Source organism: Onychostruthus taczanowskii, unplaced genomic scaffold, assembly GCF_017590055.1.
Source record: "Onychostruthus taczanowskii isolate IOZ18803 unplaced genomic scaffold, ASM1759005v1 scaffold154, whole genome shotgun sequence".
Taxonomy (NCBI): domain Eukaryota; kingdom Metazoa; phylum Chordata; class Aves; order Passeriformes; family Passeridae; genus Onychostruthus; species Onychostruthus taczanowskii.
Window position 1 is genome coordinate 345,133 of NW_024498730.1, and position 16,983 is coordinate 362,115.

General features: G+C 37.9%; 1 protein-coding gene across 2 annotated transcripts in view; it reads right to left on the reverse strand.

Moving 5' to 3' along the window:
- Nucleotides 1-16,983, reverse strand: part of MLLT3 (MLLT3 super elongation complex subunit) — a 119,519-nt gene that overhangs the window by 37,802 nt on the left and 64,734 nt on the right. For both annotated transcript variants that reach the window (XM_041399097.1, XM_041399096.1), the window contains one exon: nucleotides 6,474-6,593. In XM_041399097.1, the coding sequence (XP_041255031.1) occupies nucleotides 6,474-6,593 (120 nt within the window). The remainder of the gene's footprint in view (nucleotides 1-6,473; nucleotides 6,594-16,983) is intronic.

Here is a 16,983-nt window from a genome sequence, read left to right on the forward strand (position 1 = left end):
CTGTCTAAAACTGCCACAGATTTACAGATCTGTAGATAGGAAAACATATTTAGCTTATCTTCCACCTTTACTTAACCACCTTTTTACCCACAACATAGAGAGAACTGCAGAAGTGCAATGGAAAGTAAAGGACCAAAGCAGGACATGGCCAGCTTCATCCCCCACAGGGACTGACTAATTTTAAAAAATGCACACTAATTTTAAAAAACTGCTCTGAAAAGAAACTATCCAAGACAACAAAGCAGAATTTACATGTTAATGGAAGTTGTATCAATTAGAAGAGAAAGGAAGACTGAGACTACATCCACTGATTTGCTTCCTGTTAATAGATAACTACTTATAACTTGTCCAATTAGGATGTGTTAAGTCAGAGTTTAATACTCTAGGACCTGAAAGGTCTACACAAAACATGTGTAGAAATTGCAGTATCATCCTTCTCCTCTGTAACAATAGGTAGAAACAATTAGCTAAAAATAATTACTTAGAAATGTTCTTCACTTCTCATTATCTTATTTAGTGAAACAGTCACAGTGCTGCATAAATTATTCAGTTGCATGTTTTTATAAGATGCTTCTTGCATCTGTACTGCAAATATATTTTTGTGTCAGATTTGATAAACTAATTATATATTTATATAACATACATATCAACATTAACATGGGCCAGAAGCATCAACAATGAACAATACTATAATTACATTTGAATGTCTAACCATAAGGCACTTGCTCAATTCCCAGGTCAGCAATTAAAAACAAAAATAAAAAAGCATTTAGCACACCTTGACATGTTTTACTTGAGTTGTAAGACTTTTCCTGGTGTTTGTCTTTAAGATAAAAAAAAAAAACAAACCAGCAAACATTTTTACTATTTCCTTTGATGCAAGACCAGCACCAAAAGTTGACTTACGAACTACTTATTAACGTTTCTAGTGTCACATCATGTTTATCATTCCAGGGAGGTGTTGCCCTGGGGAGGAATAAAATATGTTTCATTACTAAACTAGATAGAGAAATAATCTCTCTTACTGGTCTCCTTATAGCACATTATTTTATATATAGCACATATATTTTACATTTCAGAAAGAGACTTTCATTTTAGAGGTTTTCCAACAGATGAGACCTGTGGAAATGGTTTTGGGGCACAGTAGCATTCAAACCAAAAGAAAGTTGAGATCTGTCTTCTTTCCAATTTTAAAACCAGACTTTTTTCATCTTCCTACAACACAGAAGCTGATATTTTCATAGAAATCATATTACAAGTATGTGACATACTTATGAGACTTATTTATACACCCCTCTCACAGGCTCTCTTAGAATTATGCTATAAAAGCAGCCAACACACTGCTTTTATATCAGCATTCAGTTTCTAAGTAAAAAGACTATCTTTCCTTTTTTCCTTAATTTCTGCAATGACCCAGAAAGAAGCCAACAATGACATAGAGGAGACAGCTATAGCAACATTAAATCTGTAAGACAGAAAAAGTCAAACTATATCCACCAGTAAATTATATCAAACCTGATGAGGAACATGGGATGCTGATGGGGATGAAAAGTTGCTGAATATTCCTATTATGTACCATGTACCACATATCAGCACAGATCTTAGTAAAAATTAGAATGTACTTTCAAACCATTTTCTTATTTATTAGAATCTGACAGTGTGTTTAAATGTTTCTTTCCAGCTTATTAATTGTTACAAGAAGTAAGAGTAAATTCAGTAAAATAAAACACTCTTTTCTCAACACTCTTTTCATGTGAAAAACTGGGATTGTGGAGTCTTGACGGGTAATATATCTGCACACCACAGCTTACATTTGTGTATTCATCAAATATTGAAGCAACTCAAGTCAATGTTAGCCTTTGATAGGTTGCATAACAAACAGTGTGCAAAAGAATAATACAGGTACATAGGTATGTCAAAATACCTGCAGATGTCATTTCAGTCAAGCGACACCATGTACATACAGTACCTCAAGATATATAGTACTGCTCTATGAAAGAGGCGAACATATCCTTCAAAATACGTATTTTAGAAAGCACAATAAAAATCTAAAATTTTACCAGCAAAATAAAACCTGTGCTACTCTGTGCTACCTGTGCTACCTGTGCAGCTCATGCTAAGGCCCGAGATGCATTCTGGGAGCATACAGAACATACTGTAGGCAGGACAGGTGATCAGAAAAGCTAACGGGCCATTATGCTGCCATGATCGCCTGGAAATTGCCATCTTCTGCAGCCATCATCTTTGCCAGTTTCACCACCATCTTCTAACTCACAGGAAGTACATAAACCATACCTCCAATCTGGAAGACGAAACCATCACCTTATCAAAAAAAAAGCCGAATTTTTGAAGTTCCTTCCCCACCAGCTGGACTGCTCAGGCTTTCACACTTCCCACTGTGAAACAGGGTATGCCACACTGTGACAAAGGAGGAAGAATCAGCACCCTCACACTCAGCTAGATACTGTTACTTTTTTATGGAACCCAAGTGTATGGATTAAGAGTTACAGGTTATAAACTAAGAAACTTTGTGATTTGGGAGGTAAATCCACTTTATAGACTAATCTGGGCAATGGGAACCAACTGTTTGTTGTGTTTTTGTATTTCTTAACAAGCTCATGAAATTAAGTTTAAATCACAGAGTGCACTGTCCTGTAAATTTGAGAGATGCAAATGGACTGTGATAGCTGCTCAGTAGGTAACGTAATTGCAAATTAGAACACTTGTGTAACTACAGGGGAAAAAATGATGCTGAACTGTTTATGTTTCAGACCTGGGTTCTGACTTCACACCACAAAATGGAATTCCCAATTTGTTTTAATGTGAGGTTGAATAAGCAGTAACTTCTGGAAACCATTGCAAGCCTCAACTGCTGACAGATGTTAATAATCTAAGAAATTGAACACTTGGGAGGGGTGGGGGAAGCACAGGGGTAGGGGCAGTTCATTATATTTTATGAAGTCATTAAATTGAGCACATTGGCATAGCCTTGTCAGTCTACTGTACTCTGAGTTTAGACTACAAATTTAGTACTAGAGATCATAAAAATGTGCATTATTTTAATTTCTAATTAAAAATGTTACGCCTATTGAAATAATGTGTTCATATTAAGCCAATGAACTAGAATTAGTCTCAAGTATGTCTGTTGCTCTCAAGAGAAAAAGAAGAGAAAGATCTCTAAAAGTAATTCCTTCATCAAGCAAACTCAGATTTCTGCTGAATACAAACTTGTTTATTACTAAATAGAAATACTAGCTGATTTGGGGGTGGCAGGGAGGGGGCAAAAAAAAAAAAACAAGAAAACCACAACAATATTTTGAGAGCCTCCAAAATATTCTGGGGTAGAAGATGAATTTACCTGCTTCCCACAAAAACCCAGCCCACCAAAATGTTATGATCAATGACATCAGAAGTATCAGAAGCAGATGGAGAAATACAAAGCTCACTGGTTTAACAGTGAAGGATAACTGGGGGAGTTTTTTCTGGTCACACATAGGAATAAAAGCCTCTGTTTTCTTTGCTTATAAAATAAATCTCATTTCTCTACAGATGATATTACAGTTCTTTGCAAAAGACACAATCATCCCCCTGAAAAACCTAACCAAGCAGCTTCTCTATTTTGTGCATGCAATATTTATATAATGCAAAGGGGCATAGCAATAGCACTGATTTAGACCAACATAAGTATCTGCAGCCAGCTTGCAGCTATTCTTACGTTCTGAAGAAATGCACAAAGTAAAAGTTTTCATACATTTCTGCACAACATCTGCACTTCCAAGCTTTGGTTTGGAATCAAAATACTGGGGCCCACTAATACCACCTCCGTTAACTTAAACGAAAAAAAAAATTTAAAAATCACTTTAGAGATACAAACATCTCTATTTAATACATATTTCAGAAGAGAATCTGACAGAAAGCAAACTGACAGGTGTCTCTTACTTCATACTTCATCAATACTTTATTACATTTTTCGTAAGTGAATGCTAAACCAAGAATAACATTTTGTTACACTGAGTTTTTTTTGTTGTTATTTAAATTCTTATCTAACCACATAGTTTATATGGTACTTTGCAGTGGCAAACAGATAAGCATATGGTTCTGGTTTTTCCACACTCAAAGTTTAAAACTGGCCTCAAAGTTAACTGTGGTATTCACAGACAAAACAAATCAAAACTAGGCCAAGCACATCAAAGGCCTATTGCTGCAGCAGAAAAATCCCAAAGTCACCCAGTACAGACATCTGGAGTACACTTTTGTATCTGGGACAAGCAACTCATGCCCAAGAACTATCAAGACTTTCCTGCAGCTCTTATTCTAGAGGCATATTTAAGTGAAATCTGGACACTGAAGTTGTTCCATCACTGGGGTTACTCCAAATGACAAAACCAAAAATCTATTTGTACATTGGCTGGAATTTTTCTACATTCCAACCAGAACAAAAACACTGAAGACCAAAATTCAAGGCCTTTCAGCTCCAAGAACTTGTAACAAAAACCCCAAACTTTACTGTTACACTAAATCCAAGGTTATCTTGTGTTTCCATTTCTCAATAATAGCTTATAATTCTCAGCAAGGAAGATATTTATGAGATAAAAGGACAGCTGCTCCTAAGTGTGTTTTCCAAGTTGGATAGAGTGAAGCAATGACTGCTGTGGGGAGAGGAAAAATCAAATATCCACATGGACTGACAAAAAACAGTGTTTTGATAAAACATCTGTCCTCACTATTAAAAATTCTACGGATGGAATCCTGAAATGTGATGCATGTCTAACCTCCTCAGGTTAGACTCATATAGTTGCACAGTATGGGCCAAACTCTCTGTAGATGTTCAAGTTGCTTCAGCAAAAAATTAAAGATTTCAAGCAATAGTTTATATGGATGAGTGCAGCAAATACACACTTCACCACCCTTCACTTCACACTTGCCGATTTTCCACATCAGATGGAAGTTTACTGTCTAAATACAGTTTAGAAAATGACTTCCCAGGTTTACACTTGCTCACAAAAAACTGAGATTCAAGACTTACCATAGTGTACGGTTACCTAGGCAGGGAATTAGTACAGGACCCGTGTATGTACATGACCAGTATCATGTCAATACCTCTTTGAAGTCCTTCTAGAGGTGTTTGGGTTGCTTATTAACCCAAGCCTCAGCATACCTGCTTTGGCATGGAAAGCAAGGCATGAGTGAATCAACATTACAGCCAATGCTTTAGAAGTGATTGGAAAATGAACTCTAGACACCTACCTACCAGCATCTCAAGACTCCCTATTAGAGATGGTCAAGTGTCAGAGTAACTCGAGTTTGGCACCCAATCAGATGGAGATACATCCTAGTGTAACCGTGTAACCAGCCGCCCCTTGCTTCAGCACCATGTGTACCCAGCTTTTTTCCTTTGAGGAATTAAACAGTCATTTCAGCATGCCAAAATAAGGACCTTCAATTTAATCCTCAGATTACACCTCAGCATCTCATTAGGAAAATAACCACACTTCCGTATATTTTTTAAATGTTGCAAGATCACCTGCATTAGAGATTGTGAGGCAGTGATGTACAATGCACACCAGACAGAGACATGTCAAAGAACATTTTTTGCCTGCTCTTGCTTATGATGTATCCCTCCCATCTTTTCTTAGGCATACCCTTAATTCATTACCTGACAATTCTTGCAAGGTACAAGATTTGGCACAGCGAGAGAACATGAAAGTTATTAATAAAAATGGGTATTGCCCCTTTAAGTACATGCACTGCAAGATTAAGTGACATACTTCAAATCTACAAGGTACTACAAAAGAAAATGAAAAGCCTAAAACAATTTAACAGAATAGAGAAAAGGCTTCATTACATTTCTTACACGAATAAACAACAACATACTCCTTCATTTTCCCATACCACTAGCTCATTTTGTCATGAAATCATCTGCTATTTCAGAAAGGTCCATTTGTATTACTCAGGAGGTTCCTTGGGCTATACCTTTTTACTGCATTTTAAGTTGGGGATTCAAAATTTGATATCCTAGAGACCAATGACCCATTGCTTTCTTTGAAACATCTAGGAAAGATTTAACCTCTTGAATTTAAACACAACTAAAAATCCTGAAGAACACCACTTCAAGTCTATACAATTACCTTGAAAAATTATTAATAAATGAAATAATTATTATTATTATAGTATTATCTCACACTTTACATTTCCACAGATCACACTTCCATCACTGTAATCTTCTAACACTAAAAGATACCATTACAACTATTTCTGGAACAAGAGTAAAACAACTGTACAAGTAAGAAAACAAGAGAACCGTAACCAGCACCCGTTCTCACAGCCATCCTGAGCAAAGAAATGTCAATACCTGCTATCACTGGCCTAGCAATTAAAACACTGCAAAATACATGTAGAATTTTTAAAAAATTAATTTAATTATCAGGAAAAGCACTTTTGGCTCAACTATATTCCAGCAAAATAAGTCTCACCTTTGGCCCATGAGATGATTTCTTCTTTACTTCAGAAAAAGACAGAGAGTTACTGGGAAGGCTGGGGAGATGAAGGCTCTGCCCTGAAGAAAACGATGTGCCATCTGACATTACCATCATCTGTTGTAAGAGGGAAAGCATGTCAGTAAAACATTACCACAAGAGCAGAGTCTCACCTGCCTAGCAAATCACACCAGTAGGAGAATAAAAGTCCAACAAACAATATCCATGTTTCTTCTCAAGAGCGGACAGTTTAATGAAATCACACTGATAATCAATAATTCATTTTCCCCCAAAAGAGTCTGTTTGTTCCCATTATATTAACTGGTAAGCAATCTCCCTGCCTGCACCTTGACCCATGAGCCTTCCCAATCTATCTCTCAGGTTCCCTATCATCGGGATGACCCCGAGCCAGCCCGATGGTCGAAGAAAGAGTTGGAGTTCTTCGTTTGTCGTTCTCAAGGTCGTTTATTGTTGCTTATCTAAAATGTTTTTTCTCTGGCCTGCCACAGGCCTGTCTGGCAGGTCGGTGCGAGGCACAGTATCCGCCTCCCGGGCTGGTGCTATATTTTATACTAAAAACTATGTATACTATGTTTACAGTTATTTTCCAATACCTATCACCTATGTTAGACAGTGACTTTCTACTCTAAAACAACCTGTGAGTGCCAACATCATCCCGAACACGGATGCCAGGAAAAAGAAAGAAGAAGGACAGGGCACACACAAATCCCTCCATCTTGGACCCCCTGACCCCCATGTACAGAATCCCAAACCCCCCTGTACAAGGCTCTAAACCCCCCTGTACATGGTTCCAAAATTTTCCCTTCACCCCATGCTTACTACCACTATGCTACTTAGATTTTTGTGACCTGTGATTCTTCATACAACGTTGGTAATTTCTCCCAGGTCAAATCCCCAAGTGTTTTCGGCCTTCTGCCAGGGCTCGTCAGCCCCCTGCCAGGGGCCCAAGCCATCCAGGTCACCCAGAGGAGTGTCCTGGGTTCTGACATCTATCCTCTCTCCCTTCCCCAAGAGGCAGAGAAGGCAGTGTGAGTGACCAAGCATCTTAGCCAAGGTTAACCCACACAAAGATACAGTGTAAAAACAGATGGAGATTTTAAAGCAAAAACAGTATGTTTATAACTTCAGCTTCTAACTTCAGGCTTCTGTGTCACCCAGTGTACAGTAAACTGTGTGGCTAGTAAGCAAGCAGAGAGTTTGCTGTTCAGAGGGTCTAGCTCCCTTTCTTGATTTTAAAGACTTAAGTACAAACAGATCATTTCCAGAAAGCATAAGTAAATCAGCTATTACTGAGCAGTTACCTGACATGTAAAGATTATTCAGTCTGTCTCTGGGAAACCCAGTTAAGATCCTGTCTTCTGCTATAGTACTGCTGTGTCTGGATTTTATGATTCCTACCACAGCCATTCATTTATCTATTGTTTCAAGGCTCCAAATGCTAGAGACAGCTTACCTGTCTGACAAACCCTGCAAAGCTGGAAAGAAGATGCAAAGGTCTACACCTGCAAGGAAACATGTCTCTCTTCCCAAAGGTTCCCATGCACAAAGTGACACTGGTTTTGTAAATATTCTATGTGTTTATCCTTGCCTCTTCAGATGACCAAAACATCCTCTGACTCGGGGGACAGGAATGATCTGACCCACCACATGCCTCATATACATTACATTAAAAATACTGGGAAATCAAGGACGTAGGTATGCATATTCCAATGTTACCTCTCCAAGTCAGGATGATATTTTATTGCATAGAGGTTCCTGAAGATGGGCTTTCAATTTAAAAAAAAAAATTAAAATCCTTCAACAACTCTCAAAATGAATCTTGTTCCAGACCACTTTGCCCAAAAGATACATGGTAGCTTGGGGAACATTAAGAGACACGTCCAGGCAACAATTTATTTTTTTTAATCAGCCTGTTTTCAACACTGTAGCTACATCACAAAGGCAGAGGAAGAAGGCAATTAAGCTGTTCTAAACCAGAGTCTGCCAAAAGCCAAAGCTCTGAAAAAACATCTGTCCAAAAGCAACGACATTTTGCTTGCAATAATGGCATTTTTGATTATAATTAGTTATTGTGAATCACAATAAGTGATCCTTTAGCAGGAGAAATGCCTTTTTATCTCAATTTGCCAAGGTCTTTGGTTGCATTAAACTCAGCTGAATACAAGAGAAGGCACAAGCTAATAAAATCAGCCAGTTGGAAAATCTATAGCCACATGTGCATACCATAAACCTGGGCAACAGGTAGAGAAAATGCATGTATTTAGCATTACTTTCCCTCACAGAAAATGTCAAATGGGTGTTGAATAGTATTGTTCTTTAAGTCAAACTCTGCAGCATTTTTAAAGCCACAAATTTAACAGAACATATCATTTGCATAAAATTAAAGTCATTCAGAAAAAAAGCAAAGTTATTTATTAATTACAGAGTTTAAGCAGATATTTTATTGACCAAAATAGTTTTGTTCATACATTCACATGACAAAAATATGCATATCCATGTTGATGAAAAATTTAGTCAGGAGAATCAGGGTTTGCCCTACCCTGAAATTAAAACCAAAGAAACAAAAACTCTGCCAGAAATTCTTTCTCCTAGTGTTGGAAGCTGCCATTTTCTCCCCAAAGCATAGAAGTCTGATCCATTGAAACAAACTCACTGAGGTTTAACCACTGCATAAATTTTCTTTTTAAAATTCAGAAACATTACAGTTTGGAAATATTCATATATTCATGATGTACACAGGCATTCTTAGAAAGATGACTTTTTTTTCCAAAGTGTATGGAGTTCCAAGATATCTCAGTTTCTGGCAAATATTTGGACCATTAATAGTCTCCATATTACAGGATAACAGTCTACAGAAAGATTTAGAGGGATGGGATGAACAGTATTAATACCATGTGAGGTTTGATTCGGCAAATCTAGTAACATGCAGGAGAAAATAAATCCTGTAGTGGTTTTAGAAAATAAAATCTGGACATACCAAACCATGATCCCTAAAAACACTAAAAAATAAAACTAAAAATTTCAGTGTATTGAGTCCTGCAGATGTTATTTCATGATAAACCCTACAAAAAATAGCAAATGTAAATTCAAAATTTTTATGTGATTAACAATGCACACAGTTAAGACAGACTACAGACTATACCACCTTTAAAGCTGACAAAAAATGACAAGAGACCATAAAGTGTCATGTAAAATTAGCTCTTTGGCCCCTGTGATAAAAAACGCACACTTCTCTTCCGAAAAGATTTCTGACAGAATAAGTATATGCTCCTCCTTAAGTCCATTATAACACTAAAAAAATAAAAAATAAATTATTTCAACCCCTCAAAAAAAGATGTTAATATTAGTGCTAAATAACATCCAATATGTTCGCTTTCATTGTCAAGATCATCTATGGAAAAAGCCCCTATATTACCAACACCTTTTTGAATTAATATGCATGTCCCTTTTGGCTAAATTGAGGGAAGTGACAACTATACATCCAATTTAAGTTTACTGGAAGACCTCAGCTGACAGAATTACAGCAATTTCTGCAGTGGGTAGCTGCCCCTTTTCCAGGCCACAGAATCACAGGCACATGTACTTCTGCCAGCTTTCAGAGTAAGTCCCTTTTTTCACATTGCTTCTACCACACTGGCAACACACACTGCATGACTGTAGGAATATCTATGTATGTGCCTCTATTAAACCAAGGCAACACCAAAGATGGAAAAGGTGGGAATGAGCATACCACAGCAAGACACTACTGCAGCAAGAATGCAAGCTCACTAGTAGCATAGCAATAACTCTCCAGCACAGCCTATATAAACTCTTTAAAATTTTTTCCTCCTTCCTGCATTGCCATTACCCTGCTGTCTTACAGCTGCCTAGAGACACAGCTCAAGAGAGGGGGGACTGTAGCTCATGCTTCAGCCAGGCAGCAAAGGACACCTGCAGCTGGTACTTGGCTGGACCCACATGAATCACTTCAGTGACAAAACCCAGGAACATGACTAATTCTTCTTGGTCTCTTCTAAAGTCAACTGCTAAGTGGGATCAGCCAGACTGGTGGAATAAGACATTGTTTGGTGTCAATGAAGCAAGGTGAGACAACAGCAGTCACTAAACAAGTCAATTTAAACAGACATATAACCACACTCTGAATTCACCAATATGCAAAAAATTAACTTCTAGTTACAGTTTTGCTGTTCCCTCATAGATTTTGCTTGATTTTATTTAACAGAGATCTAGCTAATCTCAAAGCTTGTCTTTCATGGGGCAAATGGTAACAGTAATACAGTGTGTATGTCATGGATTGACTCTGGCACAGTGCCAGTGCCCCCATGAAAGGTGTATCCCCCAAAATGTTGGGCTTGTTCACAAATATTTTAAGTGTTTTTTAAAAGTGAGCTTTAGGAGACCTGGTACTGGATAAGCACCAGAAAGACGGCCAAGGGAGAACAGTTGGTTTCATAGTTTAATACCAGGGTACAAATAACACAGGAACAGCAGAATAGGCTGTATGGAGAAACACGTCAAGGGAGGTGATTGTCCCACTCTACTCTGCACTGATGTGACCTCACCTTGAGTCCTGCATGCAGCTGTGGCACCTCAGCACAGGAAGGACATCATTAGACAACTGGAGAGTGTACAGAGGAGGGCAACCAGTGGGGTGAAAGGCAGCTGACATCACTTGACTTGTTCAGCTTAAGAACAGAAGGCTGAGGGATGACTCCACTGCAGCCCACAACTTCCTCAAGGGGGACTGATGATCCCTCTCACATAATCTAACCGCTCTGCTGGTACTGATACCTTGCCTCTAGTTCACCAAAAACTCACTTCACTATCCTTCAGCTATTGAGCTTGCATTTAAAACCTTCGTCTACCAGTTGCTTTAAATGAAAAACAACTTTGCCAGGGCAAAGGAAAACCTACTTTTCCCCCACAATCAGTGCATAGAGGAGATCCACTGATATGCACACTATTGGGTAGGAATAATCAACCTGAAGAGACCAGTATCCATAACATCTTAGCTGCTGTTATCTTAGAAGCATAGAATGGTTTGGGTTGGAAGGGACATTAAAGATCATCTTGTTCCAAGCCCCCTGCAGTGGGCAGGGACACATTTCACTACACCAGGTTACTCAAACTGCCATCCAAACTCCAAGAAATGGGGAATCCACAACTTCTCTGTGCAACTTGTTCCAGTGCCTCCTCATCATCAGAGTAAATAATTTCTTCCTAATATCTAAACTTACACTCTTTCAGTTTGAAGCCATTCTCCCTTAACAATACATGCCCTTGTACAAAGTTTCTCTCAGGGTATTTCTAAGGACATTCCAATCTGCTACTCAAGACAACTAAATGCTATGGAAAGAAAAACTGCCATGCATTTAATTAAAGTAGTTCCATGCACTTCTGAAAAAAGGAATGGATGAGGGAACAACTGTGCTCTACCAATTACCATAATATAATCAGGAACCCTCCTCCACTATTCCTCTTCCAGCAATACGGGGAAAATTATGAAGTTGCCATACCTAGAGAATTATAATAGCTTGTACTAAACCTACTAACAAATAATTCTGAAGTTTCCTTACAAAAAAGAAAAAATTGACATTTTGGAGATAACATTTATCTACCAATAGATGCTTGAAAACTTAGAGTACCTGTGTACCCAACAAGAAAAACTCACCTTCAAAACAAAACCTTGCTTTTCATGTCCTTATAACATGAGGAATGTGGAACAATCTTAAAATGTTCCATGGAAAGCTGATCTTCTTTTATTGCCCATTACTACAAATGCACACAATTGCAAGGTGCTGCACCTGGGGCCAGGGCAGCCTCTAGTACCAGTCTAGGCTGTGGGATGAACAGATGGAGATGGAGAGCAGCCCTGGGGAGAAGGACTTGGGGGTGCTGGGGGATGAGAGGCTGGACATGACCCAGCCATATGCACTCATAGCCCAGAAAGCCAAACATATCCTGCCTGGGCTGCATCCAAAACAGGGTGGGCAGCAGGGCCAGGGAGGGGATTCTGCCCCTCTGCTCTGCTGAGACCCCACCTGAAACCCTGCATCCAGCTCTGGGGTCACAGCACAGGAAGGACATGGAACTGATGGAGCAAGTCCACAGGAGGGACACCAACATGGTTAGAGGAATGGAGCACTCTTCTTATAAGGACAGACTGAAAGAGCTGGGGCTGTTCAGCTTGGAGAAGAGAAGCTCGGGAAAGATTTTATAGCAGCCTTTCAGTACCTAAAGCAGGGCTTCATGAGAACTGGAGGATCACTTTTTAGCAGGGCCTGTTGCAATAGGACAAGGGATAGTAGTTGGAAACTTAAATAGGGTAAATTTAGACTAGCTATAACAATGTAATTTTTTTCACTGAGGGTGGTGAACCACTGGAACACACTGCATTGAGATGTAGTGGACCCTGGGAACACTAAAAGTCGATGGGATGGAGCTCTGAGCAGCATGATCTAGTTGGAGATGTCCCTGCCCACTAGATAACCAGTAAAGGCTCCTTCCAATTGCAATTATTTTATTGTGCCAACCCTGATGCATAGGAGTCACAGATCTACCACCACCCATATATATTTACTCAGTCAGGAACTGTGTGAGCTGTCACAGGTCCAGACCAACACAATTTCCTTATTAATGCACATTAGAGCTCCTGCAGGTGAATGAGCCACTATCAAAAATCTGTTGTCTGTCCCTAGTTTTTCATTTTCCTGAATGAAAGGAGGCCATCAATAAAGCTGCAATAATGAGATCCACACCAAGCTACCTGTTACAGCTAACTGCACAGTTTAATTTACTGAGCTGCTCATCAAAGAACACCCTCATGCAGTATATTCAGAACAGGCAGTGAGCTTTACCACTGTGTGCTGCAGAAAAATTCCAACAGCACTTTCAGTAAAAGCTACAAGACGCCTGTTAGAATTCTAGGAAAAATGAACCTTTATTACAACATTTCTGCAGCACTCATCATGAATTATACTCATCATGCATCAGTAACAGATAACTGGACCTCTTTGGCTCTGGGTTGCCACACCCTGTATCATTTTACAGGGACAAACAGGTTCCTACACATCATTTTTTTCAACATTAAAGAGTACATCTTAGATATGGGGGAAAGTAGTAATGATTTTAATTGACCACTGCAACACTAATACCTAAAGTCATAATGATGAAAAAACAGCATGGACCCCAGCATGAGCTACACAACATGGTATGTGGACCTGTATTTTGAAATTCCAGATGATAACACACTGCTAAGAAAAAAACCTAGCAGTAATACAAGTCCCATTAAGGCTGAAGTTCCAAAATATAAATCATTAGCTAAAAAATACAGCAATCCTGAACAACTATTATTTATATTTAAAGCAATATTAAAAAATGTTAAAATTTTACTTTGCTTCTAAGTAAAGTAATATGTAGTTCAAGAAAATTCAATTACTTAAATATAAAAAGCACAAGATTAAAGATAATCCCTTCCCTAGAGCAGCATTATACCTAAAGCTGGTTCTGGGTAGAAGCCAACTATTCCAACTGATATAGAGGAATTTGCCAGGAAATAGGGAGGATGGTGAAAAGAGGGAAATCCCCACAATTTCATCTTCATTACATGGATTATGAATATATCTTTTAAAACTGGCACTATGCAGACATCCCAACTGACTGAAAAGACATTTCTCAAACGTTAAACCATAAAACCACAAAGACATGAAAAAACCTCAAACAACAGAATGCAGTGGGTTTTGACAAAACCTATGTTTTTACCTTGATAATTTTCTCTAAAAATTGCATCCCCCTCAGAATAAGTCTTTGTCTCTCCCACTCATTAACAGATTAACTGACTTTAAGAAAAGAGCTGTCTTGTTACAGAAGCAGTGCTCTTATATTTCCTAACAAATTTTAAAGAAAGCAACAATAAAGGACTCATCTGTTGCTAAATAGAATAATTTTTACTCCAAAAGTTATCTATTTCTTGCATCCTGTAATCATAAAACCTCAAACCATTAACAGGCCTTTGCATTTGTAATAAAGTAGTGAATTCTGCTATTTTTGCCCACAGTGTTAACTGCTCTCTGAGGGGTAGAGAAAGGTCTTTTCCTTTTAGGAAAGAAAAGTCAACTATTAAATTTTGTCTATATACTTCTGGATTAAACAACTAATTTTGAGTCTCCTGCCAAAAAGGCAAAAATATTTAACTTCCAATTAAACTTGCAAAACAATACAAATATTTTTGTTTATGCATCTGCAGCTATGAGAGAGAGGCAGTATCAAACTATCTTAATGCAGACTGAAAATATTTTCTCTACTTTTTCCTGTAAGAATTGAAATTAAGTTATTTGTAAGATCATATTCAAACAAGTGATGCCTGAGCAAATCTTTTTTTCCAGTGGCAGAATTTAATTCTAAAATGTTAGGCAGCTATCATTCAGCATCTTCAAAATTAATTTTTACTAGCTCACTAAACAGACTAGGTGTAATTTTCATTTTTTTCTTTCAACTGAAAAACATGCAACCCAAAAAAGCAATAAAACTGATACTACTGACAATATGAAATACACAAATGGAAGCAGACTCTATTTGTGTTTTCCGTGGGATTCAGCATTCAAAATCTACTTCAAATTTGAAGGTTTTTCTCAATCACTGTAATTTCCCAGTGTCAGTTTTCTTCTGAAATCCATACACAGCAATCCCTGTGCCATCTCTTCTTCCTCGGGATCTCTCAGATTCTAAGGCTGAAACTGATCACAAAAGGTGACTGAAAAGTCTTGGAAGGAATGACTGCATAAGGGTCAAGATTTAATGGCATTTACATGATCAAAATTTTAATCCTACTGTACCTGCTTAGGCATAATTTCATGCTGTGCCTGCATACAGTTTTTTCACTTCCAGTAGCTTGATGACTTGTTTGGTAAGACATGGATCAACTAAAAGTAGTCACCTGTATCCTTGGGGATTTCAAGAAACAGGTTGCTAATTTATATGGGTATACTTGTACACCTGGTAGCTACAGATGATGAGCCATTTACGGATGATGATGTACCATTTACACTGCGTAAATGGCATAGAAAATTCTCAATGGCATCATTTGCACAGCAAGCCTTTGTAAAAGGAATGTCATTCAGAACATATATATATATATATATACACAAAGGTATAGAATCTAAACAATGTATGGTTTCATTGAATTTGTCCAGCGTAATTTTGAAAACGTTTTATTTCTATTTTTTAATTATAAGAATAAGCCAACTGAAAACAGGTAGAGATGGATTTCAGCATAATTCAATCTTTTCAAGGGGCTGAGGGAAGTTCAGTGCAAAAAACATATTTTTGAAGGTGGAAAACTTTGCCAATTGGATATAGCTTAAGACAGAACCAAAGGTTTCTAATTACATTCTTGATTAGAGAATCTCTGAAGCCAAATCAAATCCTTCTTCTAAGGCCTGAAAATGTAACCGCCTCTTGGAAAAGAAATCAAGTTGGTGAACTCCAAATAATGAAGACTGACTGCACAGTTACACTTCAATTCTGATGATATCAAATAAAATGCTAAGAAACAAATATTGTACAGAGCTAATCTACATGATTGGTACTACCCTAAATGTCCTGTTTGCCTAACTCAAGTACCACAGTGGCAAAACTGTACTACAGTTGAGTTCTGACTTTTTAATCACCTGTGGTATCCCAGTGTTACTCTTACTGTCTCAAGTGAGCTACAGGATAGCCAGTCAGACCTTACTGGACATGAAGGATGGAGAAGGGCAACAAAACTTTCTTAGCCTGAAAGACAGAAAAACAGTGGCTGTAGCAAATAACCTTGACTAGTTCACGTTTGGGTTGCCACAAGGTATATGTGTAACAGGAAGGGGGAGTTAGGAGCATCCAAGAGATAATTAAAGGAATCTGCAGCAAAAGACAAATACAGAGATAAAACTACACTGAATATGGCAGCACGGAAGTACCAAGTGAGCCTACAGTTCTCCCTCCAGAAGGACTATTTGTAATATGTATATGTTTATGGAAATGAGAAATAATCATGTTTTGTAGTTCACATCATTCAGCCCATGTAAAAATGCAGGAAAAGGAATCAGATCTGTGTTTCAAGGTACATAGAAATCAAGCAATTTAGACCATTATTTAAAAGCATGTAAGCAATAGTCCACCATTTTAAAGGATTTTACTCAATGCTCACTCAGTGCTTTACATTAATATGGTATCTCATTCATTTTGAAGGACAAGAACCTAATTTTGCCAGATTCTTTGCCTATCAAAATTCAGCAACTTGTTACTGTTATTTTTTTCTTGAATGTAGCCATAAGCTAGAAGTATTAATTGTTTGGACCTATTTGTAAGTGCAAAACCCATCTCATACTTTATTACCCTTAAATTCTTTTCTCAGTCTAAAGCATGGAAGTTACAAATGAGTTAATGCTCTCTGTAGAACAGAAAACAGACTCACACACTTAGAAGGGAAAGTCAGAAGCTTTTCAGG